Raw genomic sequence first — 12514 nt, 5'->3', positions numbered from 1 at the left:
CAAGTCTTAATCAGTGTAACCTTAGTTTTTTTTCAAAATCTTTGATTTATTTCTTCTTTAATATTTTATGACTATTTAAAGTTCTATAAAAAATAGTTTTTTACGGACTGCAAGGAATACTTATACAAATGTTGGTCATTCGTTTTTTTTTAAATTATTTTTTACTTTTCCATCTGTTTCTAACCCCCCCACTCCAGGCCATTTTCCACCCACAGAGCACATGTCACTGTCACTTGTTTTGAACTCATCCCCACAACCACTTAGAGATTCATATTTATTTGTCAGTTCCCACCCAAGCACTTGGCTAAGCCTCCTGCCCTTCAGTGGAATAACATTAGAGATGCTTAACGAGGAATGAAAGAAATTTCACAATAATGATCTGTAGATCTGTAGATCATTAATGTGGAAGATCTGTAGATCATTGCATGATCTGGCTGGCCTAATCTATCTGGTGCAGGCATAGATTAGATAGGTTAAATATTTAAAGATTAAAGTGAGTTTTTAAGTGAATTAATGGTTTTAATACACAACACACATTGGGGATAAGGTTATACTTTGATTAAACCTATGTAAAGTTTAAATTATGAGTGATATACAGTTTTTTTGCCACTGTACAATTTTCAACATGTGTTCAACATGGCTCAACTCAGTCTGATTTACAATTTACAAAATGCATGTGGTATGTTAAGAGGAGTATATTCACCGATGAAAGTATGCAAAGTAATGGGGGCGATAATATGTCATTTGAAAGCTGTCAGCTTGATTTAGATACTTGAGCCATGAAACAATCCAATGAAAATCTACTTCCTTGGCAAGCCTGTGTACAGACTGACAGACAGACACACACACACACACACACACACACACACACACACACAGAGATTATTCACAATCCCCTGAGTGCGCTTAAACAAATGGCATTTTCACATGTTAAAGGTCAAAAATGAAATAAATTTGGTCACTACAGCTTTTATGTCGGAAAAGTAGTCATCAGTTTAAAAAACATTACTTACTTCAGGTTGAAAAACTGCCAGAATAACTGCGGAGGAATTCATGCTTGACCACATTAAGTTTCATGTCCTTCAGCGAGCAGATTCTGGTGCGGTATGTTTTATGACAGGATGGAATGTTTTTCACATTAGAGAGAAATATGTTGATTATAGAAGAATCTTAAATTGTTGGGGGATAACACTTTTTCACCCTGATCTCGGATGTCCATGCTGATTACTAAAAGAATAATGGTTTAAAATAAAAAAAATAAGTAAGAAAAGAAAGTGGCAATGATGGGGACCCGGATGGCTCAGTTGGTGGAGCTGGCGCCCATACATGACACCTTTCGCATCCGTCAGATGAACAAGCATTTCAGTTTGAATTTTGTACAGGGATGAGGTTTTGTTTTATTAAGTGCTCGCATGATGTATGTTTTAAACATCTACTTTTACCCTTTTTTTCAAAGAGCCAAAAGTAAGAGGAAGCCAAGGTCGCAGCTGTTCCAGCACAGAGAACACGAATGCTCCTAGTCCATAATACATGAGTCACTAAAAGACTCCTTTAGCTCTTCAAGTTGTTTACATGATGCCAGCAACAATATCTAACAAGTCATTGCAGTGTGACATTAATGCATGCCCCCATGTGTTTTTGGTATCATATCAAATTGAGCTCTTTTTAAGATGAGCAGGTGGGAGATAGAATTACAGAATTTTAGATATGCCATCTCAGAGATATTCCCTTTCTTCTCATGCATGGCTGGACTTTTGCATTTATTTTAATATATTAACCTTTTTCTGTTTCTTGAGCTGATGCAAATATTTAGGTCATAAATATTTTGGCTGTGTACTGTATTTGTGGCAAAGGCAGCCTTTTCTCTTGACTGCTGAATCCAAAACAGCCCAAACATTACTCTGGACATGTCACCTCCTTAAAGCCTTTGCTGTAATACTAGAATAGTTCACCCAGAATGTGAAGAAGTTCATTGTGTTTTCCACCACATCTGACCGAAAGGTTTCAACCTTTTTTTGTTCGGACTTAAACTGTTTTTTGTAACATAACTTAAGAAAAAAACAGTATATCATATTACAACAAAAATCCCTACATTACCATAAGAATCATGACAATATAATTATCTCACAGTACTGTTTCATAAGGGCTTTAATTACATTATGACACAATGTGCAGCTTGTGTTTGTATGTATGTGTGTGTGGGGGAAAGTACATGTTTTTTTCCTTATATTTATTCTAATAAATGCCATTAAATGTGGCACTGATTTTGTTCCCAAAAAAATGCTGCAGTTTCAGAATTCGGGAACTACTCATTTCTTCCCATCTCTCCCTCCCTGTTTTCTCTTTCTATCTGCAGCCAGCCATTAAACTAAAAATCAATAAGCCATAAAGAGAATGGAGAAGCCTCTTATTTACATCAGCGTAAATAGAGTGGTGGTTTGTCTCTCCTCTTATCCTCTTTATACACTTCAGGTAGAAGCATTCCGTTTCCCTAGAATAACACACTTGACAGGCTGTCCAGATAAGAAGCTAAACTCTCCTAAAATGCTGAGGCATAAAGGATAGAACGAAGGCTGTGAGCCTAATGCGTAGCCGCTGCCTCTGGGGCAACGATGATAATATAAGTTCAGAGGTTGACGTTTCCAAACTGTGTGTTTTGGGTTTTGAGCATGTGTATGCTCACATGTCCCATTGAAGGTAAAGAGCAGGAGTGATTCAAAAGGCCACAGGGGGGCCCCAGAGACAGGACGTGTTCATGATGACAAGGACAGTGGGACTTCAACCAGAACCGCTTCTCACTGAAAGCTGTAAAAAAAAAATGAATACTGACTCTTTGATCATTACAATTTGTGCTGTTTGTTGACTTGCTTCATGTGAATCGTGAGAACATTTGAGGTAAACCTTTTTCTATTTCAGCATCTGTTACAATAATCCTCTTATGGGTTGATGTTAAGAAGGGGTTCTGCTTATTTCCAGGGACAGGAGCTCACCAAAGTAAGATGACATGACATTGGTCCCAAAAGCAGTTGGCTTTATCAGAGACGTTTTCATCCACTTGATCACTTTAAGAAGATGCTGTGTCTAGTGTCAATACTGTCTGTTTTTAAGCAAGTTTTAGCCTGTTAACTACAAATTTCGAATGTTTTAGGCTGTATGTCCGTGAATTATTTTCTCAACCACACCACATGTGTTTAGATTGATGTCCTAACCTAAGGGCAGCCATTTGTTCCTTTTCATTTCACCTAAAAAAACTTCCAGACAAACTTCCGTTCAAGATTACTAATCATAAATCATAATTTGCAGTTGCCCTTAAGCACAGTCTTGCAAAATCTCAATATTTATGTGGGAGTCAGTTGATATATCTTGACTTTTTTCCTCCGCCAAGGAGTTTAAGTTTTCTGTTATGTTCATCTTTTTGTCAGCATCTGGAAAATTGGAACAAGTAATCAGGATTCGGTTTGGTGTAATTCTTCTAAAAGTATTTGTTAACATTGTGAGATTTCAAGGCTTTGGAAGCTGATTTCCATAGCATATTAAAATAAATCAATGTAGGAAATCCAACTTGAACACTTTGTTCCCAGTTGTCCATAGTGGATGTTTCAATCTAAAAAATGTTCTCTGTAAATTTTAGTATAATACTCAAAATCCCCTTAAAATGCAAACTTGAAACTTCAAGCCTAGCTGTTCTGATTTATTAGAGCACAGGTGACAATACTGTAGACTCACCTCAATCAATCTTGTTAGTTTAAGCAACAGTTGATGATAATGGCAGCTCTTCTCCTTCATCTGACCTGTTGACTGAGTGGCAGCCCCTCCGTCATGATTAGTGCTGCATTTACTGTGACTTAATGCAACAAATAACGTGGCACGTTCGGTGGATTTCTCCAGGGAGCAGCTGAGTGTTAAGACTAATTGGTCCCAACTATCAGCAAGTCTCATTGTCTTTTAGACACCTTTTCTGCTTTTGAATACCTTTTCTTCAACAACAGAGGGATTCATATTGGAAAGAAGAAGCACAGTTTCTCGTTGATGTCGTTGACCAATTTACGATGCTGTACAGTATGTGTTCCAGATAGAGGTTTTAGATGCAGATGTTCATTTCATGAGTCTGTGAACTAATAAAAGGTCTATGTTGAAATAGTGATTGTTTGCTAGGGAAAAAAAATATATTCAGAAGAACATTCAAGTTTTTCTAGAGCTTCAGTGCAAGTTTGCATAATGCCAAATGGAAACTGGCAGAAAAGTGTTGCAACCTGGGTTTAATCCTGTCTTCTGAACATGGTAGGCAACCCAAACTGCTGCAGTACTGGTACCCACACGCTCAATGCTACTGTTGTGCATGTGTGCATTTCTATAAAGCTTGTGTGCCTTCAGTAACTGATTCAGCGGCTGATATTGAGTGAATGTTACAGTCAGTAATGACTCATGATATGGTTGGGAGGGAGCTCTGAGATGGAATGTAGGAAAAGAAACAAGCAACCCCTGAGGGCTTGGACAACATACTCAACCTTAATCCTCAGCAGAGAGGTACACAGCTCACCCATCCCCCCAATTGCATACGAAATCCCCTAACCTTTTAGTCCACCACCAGCCCTGTGTAAACTGGCCTTTGTGTTTATTCAGCCAATCACTGGGTAGTTAAATCTGCTATAATAATAATATATATATATATATATATATATATATATATATATATATATTTTTTTTTTTTTAAATATATTTTTACAATGGATCAGATAAATATGTGAATGAGAAAGGGGTTGCACATAGTGATAAATCCACAGATAATTACCACAAAGGTACATGGTCCATAAGTTTGGTTCACTTTCAGCGCTCTCATCCGTGTCTTTTCCAGCTGCAGCAGGCCAATGTTTCCAGTGAAAAATCTTTGATTAACCTACTGTACGCCAACGGTCCATCACCAAACGGCACACAGACAAAGTAATTGGTTAGCTGGTGAACATAGTGGAGTCTCTAGCTGCTAAAGAGGCAATTGTTTTTTCTGAAGAGTTGGTAAAGATCAAATCAGAGCTAAAAGGCAAATTCATTTTGGTCTATGAATATTCATGGCCAGAAACAGAAACATCCCTCCAAATGCATTCTAATGTTGCTCTGTATTAACTGGATGCTGGATAACAAGTGTTTGCAAAGTTGTGTCAGTGTTGTGTTTACAACGCATGCTGCCACATGTTGCCACATTTTGTAATGTGGCTTAATGTTAATATAAAATATCGATTGTATAGCTGTTCTAAACTACATCACAATTCTCCAGTGACTGCAGGCGTTCTTGTGTACATCATAATATATATGTTGGAAAAGCTTTGGTAGATTTTGCATATGCGGCACATACAGCGAGCCCAAGTTAATAATAGCCATCAGACAGAAAAGCCTGTTAATGAGAAAAAATACCACAGAGGCACTCTTGCTGAGCCCACCACCCTTTTTACATTCGTCCAACAGCTCCCCCTCTACACACTTATGGGCCATAAGCAGCTATAGGAGAGCCTGTGGGATTTTCTGCACCATCATATTTCCATTACCGCCCACCCCAAACTGCTCCTTGGCACTTGGAAGCATGGTGCCAGCCAGGGCTATCTGCTTAGACAGCTGTGGGCATTTTTGCCATTCGGTCTTTATTGTCAAAGCCAATTTCATCTCCTCAGATTAACATCTTTCACAAGTTCCTTCTTTTTTTCAAGTTGAAATACTTGTGGTCAGTTGTTTTCCACTTCTAGTTTGAAATGCAAATTGATGACATGCCTGGATAGTATGTCGACATCAGGGTTTGTTATTTGATAGGTTGACATACTTTATGATCTATTACATTGCACAAAATAACAGGCTTAATTGGGAAACTCAAATTATATCCATCCCTAAATGCTATGTTATTTAAAGCCTTTGAAGCAAGTTCCCCTTGTTTGCCCACTGTACAGTTGGAACTGGCTTAAAGCATGGGAGGCATCTACTCCACACAGGGCTTTCATTTACTCCCTGCATACAGGATACACACATACACACAAATAGCCATATAACCATAGAGTGAGAGAGTTGCCATTCACTCATTCACTGAAATAGAGTCTGCTTTTTCATGGTCATCCTTTTTTTAGGTTTGACGTAATCCTTAGTACTACGATGCTGTAAACATACTCACAAACACAATATGGCACATTTCTAATATTTAATCTTATGGAAATGTCTTTATCTTCCTTACTTTTTCTCTCTTTCAAAAATACTTCAGACTTGCAGCAGTTCCCATGATTTTGTCAGCGAACTATTCATTGGGAAAGTATGTAGGTCAATCTGCTTTGCTCTTTATCTAAAGCCACACAGATATGTGGCAATATGATGAATATTTCATATCTATACAATCAGTGATGGTTGTCTTTGTGTTCAAAGGCTTAGTAGTCTTTAAGGCAATCATGAGGGGGAAGGGAGGCTTGGAATGGGGGAATTGATCAAATCTCCTGTACAGTTAGTACACAAATATTATACACAAATTAAATATTCAATCTGGCTTTTCTATACTTGGACTTTTAACTGGGGCGTTTTATGATATCTGAGTGGCACAGAACCAATTCAGAGAGAGAAATTGTGCCTGTGTAAAACTAAGCCTGTGGTCCGGTCCATGTGGATTGATGCTCTTTTATAACATGTTGCCTGGTTAGGGTTGATCCTTTGCTCGCTGTAATCCATTTTCTGGTTTTTAGTCAGTAAGCACGGACATGACATGTCCATTTGCTGCGGCATATTACAGACAAGTCACAGACTCAGAGCACAAATTGGGGTAACCTGTGTATAGAGTTAATAAATAAGTACACTTATAAGAGTGTGGATTACTTTCCAGAGTTGTCCTGTGTCAGCAAAATGTTTTTTTGCAACAAGAAGCAGACTAGGTTTCACTTTTTTTGTAATGGCCATAAAACTTTCTTTAATTGTTCAAAGGTGTTTTTGCTTTTTCTATGTCTCCCTACCAACAATGATTCATACTTTATTATGCTTGTCTGGCAATGAGCACTGTGTGCTGAGGACAATTCTGGGGGTCAGACACTTGTTCCAAGCACTTTGTTAAAAGAGAAGAAATATTTTTGCTTAATGAGAAAAACTAAGTGTCTTTGAGGGTGAGAGGTGGATAGAGGATTAGAGGAAGAGAAGTGTCTGAAATCCTTTCTCTCCCAGCCAACTTCTGCTGTATTTTTTCTTGTCACAGCTGATGTCTTTGGCACGGTAAATCAGAACAGCTCCAGTGTTTGTCTCTCGTATACACATACATGCTGCAACGCTCCCCTCCTTTGCGCTCTTTAATTCTCTGTAAATTCAACCAGTGAGTGAAGGGCATGGTGTGTTGGGTTGTGCATGTGTGCATTCCTGCCTCTGTTAGCCTGAACATCTCATCACATGTGAGGAGTACAGGCTGTCTGGAGTAGACGGACAGAGAAATAGATGAAGAAAGAAGGAAAATAGGACGAGGTGAAGTAAGTCATTGTAACGGAGTGTGGCTCTGAGCGGTTGGCTGATGACGTGAAGCACTACACACACATCTGGAACAGCTTGTGCAGCTGCACCTGAAGAGAAGGGCTCCTCCGCAAAGCGTCTGCCGGCACTTTCTTTTTCTCCAGTGCTCTTTTTAATTTTTTTTCTTCAGGCTGTCTTTAAGTCTTCCTCTCTCTGGTCTCCGTCTGTTGGATCACTGGAATGGTAACCCGCGGAGCATCAGCAAAGAAGAGCGAGTGACCCGAAGCGAAAGAGAAGAGGAGGGAGAAAGCAGAAGAGGACAGTTGCATGGGGAAGAATTATTAGGCATGAGGTATGAGAGAGAAGTTGACAACCAGAGCAAGTGAAGGAGAGAGGGAGCGTGATCAATTTACAATAAAAGAAAGGGGTGAAGAGTGAGAGAGTGTTAAGACGGGAAAGAGAAGCAGTGAGGGGATTAAAAAGCTGGAATGCGCTGAAACTGGAGACCTTAGTTTCTGTTTGCATTTGGCAACTCTGTCACTCCACAGGTTTATCATACAAACACCAATTTACCAACACACACGCTCACACACACACACACACACACACACACACACACACACACACACACACACACACACACACACGCACACACACACACACACACGCTGTTTGTTTTGGAGGATGATCCCAGGAGGCTCACGCCTGGTAAGCCCCCACCCCTCACCCTCAGCCTGCCTTCCCAAAAGTGCCCTCCCTCTGGCCCTCTCAGGCTACCTGCATGAGTCACAACACGCTGGAGCTGGAGAGTCACAGAGTCACAGTCATTGAGAGCTGAGAATCCCTGTGTTGCCCACGGGACACAGCTGCAGTCACCCTGGCTGTGAAAGACAGAGGAGCTTTACCCATCTGCTGACCTGCAGGATGTCCAAAGCTTCCAGGCTGGCCCGGCCCCCCTCAATAGGGTCCAGATCCAAGCTGCCCTCCCCAAGGAAGGAATGCCCTGGCACGGCCGGTCGAGCCCGGGTTCTGAGCGTGGGAGAAAAGCTAATGAGGGCAGGTAGTGACGGTATCCTGAGCAGACAGAAGTCTATAAAGGCCACTATGCCACAGCACAAAGCACAGAGTGAGACCCAGACTGAGACTCCGGCCCCCAGCCACGGTCCAGCTGAGAGGGGCCAAAACATGGAGACGGTCCCTCCCAAGAGCAAGATCAGCTCAACAAAAGGCTCAAGTCAGCATCAAGGCTCTGTGCACAGTAAGTAATGAACCAACTTCATTATCTGAATGCCAGTTTGTCTCCAATAATCTTTTGGTCTACCCCCCCCCTCCCTCTTTGAATGTGTGGTGTGATATGGTGTGTGCGTGCAGGGTGACAGGCGTTTTGGACTTGTTGTGTGTCCCCTCTAATGCTAGTTCATTGTATCATGTATTGATTAGGTCCTCAGGTTATCTGGGATCTCCTTCCTACCCTGTGGCAAAGGATGGGAGGCTCAGTTTGCAGCCAAAACCAAAAATATCACTGTGTTAAAAAAGCAAGGTTCTGCTGGGGGGGTGAGCCTGCTGTTGAAGATACAAGTGATCATGATCTTTGAAGGAGGGAGGCGCTGCTCAGCTGGTGACTCGCAGCTCTATCCAAACAATTGGTTGTGTTTATTGCTTATGCTCGTCTGTCACTGAACTAGGTAACAGTACCTTCTTAATATGTGGGTGTTAAAGTCTGGACTAAGAATGGTGGATATCCCTTGTTTTATTGGACGTTTTGATTAGACTTTGAATCATGGCTATTTAAGACCACTCTTGTAGGCCAGGGCCCCCCTCATATTAATTAATTATTTATCTATTTATGTTGTCACTTGATGCCTGGATGTTTTTAGCTTATAGTCTATATGCTGTTGTGTTGTAATTGTTGGAGCTTGTATTACAAGACAAATTTCCGTGTGTACGGACAATAAAGTGCTATCTATCTATGAGAAGTTAAATCAAGGAAGTTCAGTTTGAGTAATTTGTTTTGATTATCAGACACGAAAACATTGCACAGCAGTTTATAGTATGTGACAGGATTTTAACAACAAGTTATTGCAGTGGCAGTTTGTTTTTTTATCTTAAAAATCATGAGATATACTGTGTAAGTAAACATACTTACATTGTTTATTTTACAAGGTATTCTAACAGGAATGCACACTTACACTGATTGGCCAAAATATTTGCCGGGCAACCTTGAATTTTCTGCTGGATGATCCTACATTTTACCAGAAGCCCACTTTGCTTATGCATTGGTGTCATTGAAATGAATGTGGAAGCTTAATGCTTCAATGCAGTGCTGCAGTCACTTTAAAGTTAACACAACCTTGATGGAGAGAGACGAGTGTCTGCTCATGGGATCTCTGTCACTATCCCATGCCTCAGTTTCTGTGGGGTGCAGATTAAGAAATGGGGGGCCAAGAAGTTGAGTGCTCATCACTCCCTTCTGGCCTTCTCACCAGATTCCCACTCTGCAGGACGCCAGCTATCATGGATTTGTCAGGTCACAGTCGTCTCACACTCTTAAAGGCAACTTGACCAAGATTGATCAGAGGATGAATGTCTTTTTTCCCATCTGTTAAAAACATTTCCTGTCAATCACTCTTTATCACAGTTAACTGTTCAGCTTTTACTCAAAGACAGTAGTGGGGAAGCGTAAGGGGGGTTTAAGTGTGGGGGTAACATGGATGTAGGCAACAGGGGTGAGTCAAGGGAAAGAGTGACAGAAGGAGGTCAGGAATGTGAGCAGGGGATGCTGGGAAATCAACAGGTCTTGAGCTGTGTCTACTTGTGAATCCCTCCCTTCAGTAAAGACAGGTTATGGGTTATAAGGGGGCAGGTTTGGACTCGAAACCAGATGTTCTTCTCTGTGCAGCTTTCAGTCTGTTCTGTACACAAACAAAGGGTCTTTCTGCAGGGCTGATTCACTTCTTAAGGGTTTGGGTCAGTTTGCCTTTAGTTCATTTGGCCCTAAATGTGCGTTGAAACAACACTGATGGAGTAAGTTAACTTAACTGCAATAAAGAATCCAAATTTCTACCTAAACATTTTAATGTTACATACATCTAAATTTGAGGACATGGAAAGTGACCCAACTGCTCTTTTTACAGTCTAGTTTTCTTTTGTCTTCTTCTCATGTTCTCCCTCGCTCATTGTTTTTTGTGTTTCTTTGTCTTTCTTCTCTCTAACACCCTCTCCACTATTGTTTCTCTCCCCGTCTTTCTCCTCTGCATTCCTTTTCTTCCTGTCATCTTTTGACAGCATTTGAATCGATTATTGAGAGATGCCATAGCCGCCCACACATATATACAGTACGCGGACCATCAAAAAGATTAAATGAACTGTTTGTATTCTCTGCATTTCGCCTCTGTCATAGGGTGCATTTTGAGTGTGAGTTTGTCTTCAGAGACAGCGAGAACTCTGTAGAGTTCTTGTTATGGACAGGGACTTTGAAGTTTCTCATTGAAAAGGCAGCGCTCGAACAGTCCAGTCTCTCTAGAAACTAGCTATACACTAGACTGATTCCACAGCCCTTTGATATATAAATGTGGTTGGCTACATGGAGCTGTGTGCTGCTTAAGTATTTGGATTTTAAAAAGCCCAGCACAATTAAATACCCTTTCAGTGCAGGCTAATGGGAAGCTTATCATGTTCTCTATCCACTTTTGGTTTGAACACAAACAAGAATGGTTGATGTGGGGGGTTCGGACCGTGCCAGGTCCTCATCCGTCCAGATAATGCCAGTTACAGTGCATGAGGGCAGCTAAAGCACAGACCCACAGGGTCAGACAGAGCTGATGCACACCGCACTGGCAGATGATAAGTGCGTTTGACAGGCAACATTACTGTGTGAAAGCTTCAGAGCTGACTGCTGCGTGCCAAGGGGTCCAATTTCATCCTTAAAGTGGCAGCTTCTACCAAAAGCAAAATCCGTTTGACATTTTCTGTCCCGGGATGATATAATACGTGTCTTGAGAACAGGTTCAAGTTCTTTTGATACTGTATGACATTGCATCAAACCACGGTTCAGCAACATTTTGGCTTACTCCTTTTGGCATCCTGGATTTACATCTTTATGTATTCTTGATTTATTATTATGTGCTCTACATGGAAAAACCATATGGGCAAACCAACATTACACCCAAATATGAACATCTCATTCCAAAACCATAACAACCTCCACCCTTCTCGACAAGATTGCTAACCTGGCTGCAGGGGTTTGCTCTCAGCAACAAGAGCATAATTGAGGTCGGGCACCAATGTTTCCTGATAAGGCCTGGCCCACGGAATTCTTTCCCAAGGTGTTGGATGGGGTTAGGGTCAGCGCTCCGTGCAGCACTATTGTACAAAACTAACTTGGAACGGCCAGTTAGTGAAAATATCTGGAAAGGTAAAGGTCTGGAAAGACTTTGATTTTAACTACTCTCTGGCTCTCCTAACAATCTTTGCTATCTCCAGGTCTCTAGACTCTTTTCTCTCTATGTGTCTGGATCAACTTGAAAGAATTTCACCTTCTGTGTAACCATAGGGACCCTTTGATCCCATGCCCCATCGTGCAAGGATTTGTTTTTAATATGATCTTGATGCTCTGAGATACGGTGACTGGTCACATTTTGGATGAGCTCAGCTTTTGTTGATTGAGAAGGTGAGTCAATAAAAGAAACCCTACACGTCAATACTCAAGTCCAGTCTAAGTCTTAAGACAACTTTTTAAAGGACTCGGTCTCATCTTGGAATCTTAACACACACTCTTAAAGTAAATGTTGGTGGCAGGAGAAGAAGCTCTGGCTTTGTTTATTAGTAAAACAACATCTAAAAGAAAACACAAAGCAGTGTGTAAAATCTGCAATGTAACTCTAAGCGATAGATGGGACCCTCCAATTTTTTAATTTGCACTAATTAAGGAAGCATAAAGAAAGGTAAGTGTATGTGACGCTAGCGAAGCTAGCTAGCTAAAGTTATCAACCTAACTCTGTACCAAAACTCTCCAGAAACCTCTTCACCCCTCACCCAAAGGGATTAAGCGAATATTAGCTAT

The 12514-nt window shown here is 40.8% G+C and overlaps 1 protein-coding gene across 19 annotated transcripts in view; it reads left to right on the top strand.

Moving 5' to 3' along the window:
• The window catches only part of si:ch211-285f17.1 (sickle tail protein homolog), a 105468-nt gene that overhangs the window by 13965 nt on the left and 78989 nt on the right, over window positions 1-12514 (top strand). For 5 of the 19 annotated variants that reach the window (XM_034862484.1, XM_034862483.1, XM_034862486.1 and 2 more), the window contains exon 1: window positions 7628-8710. The exons of 1 other annotated variant lie outside the window; for it this stretch is intronic. In XM_034862484.1, coding sequence (XP_034718375.1) covers window positions 8377-8710 — 334 coding nt within the window. In that variant the 5' untranslated portion in view covers window positions 7628-8376. Of the gene's footprint in view, window positions 1-7368; window positions 8711-12514 lie in introns of those variants that run through there. 13 more of the 19 variants (XM_034862465.1, XM_034862468.1, XM_034862460.1 and 10 more) reach the window with 8 other exon arrangements.

Source organism: Etheostoma cragini, chromosome 22 (assembly GCF_013103735.1).
Source record: "Etheostoma cragini isolate CJK2018 chromosome 22, CSU_Ecrag_1.0, whole genome shotgun sequence".
NCBI classification, from domain to species: domain Eukaryota; kingdom Metazoa; phylum Chordata; class Actinopteri; order Perciformes; family Percidae; genus Etheostoma; species Etheostoma cragini.
This window is presented reverse-complemented; position numbering and strand designations above follow the sequence as displayed.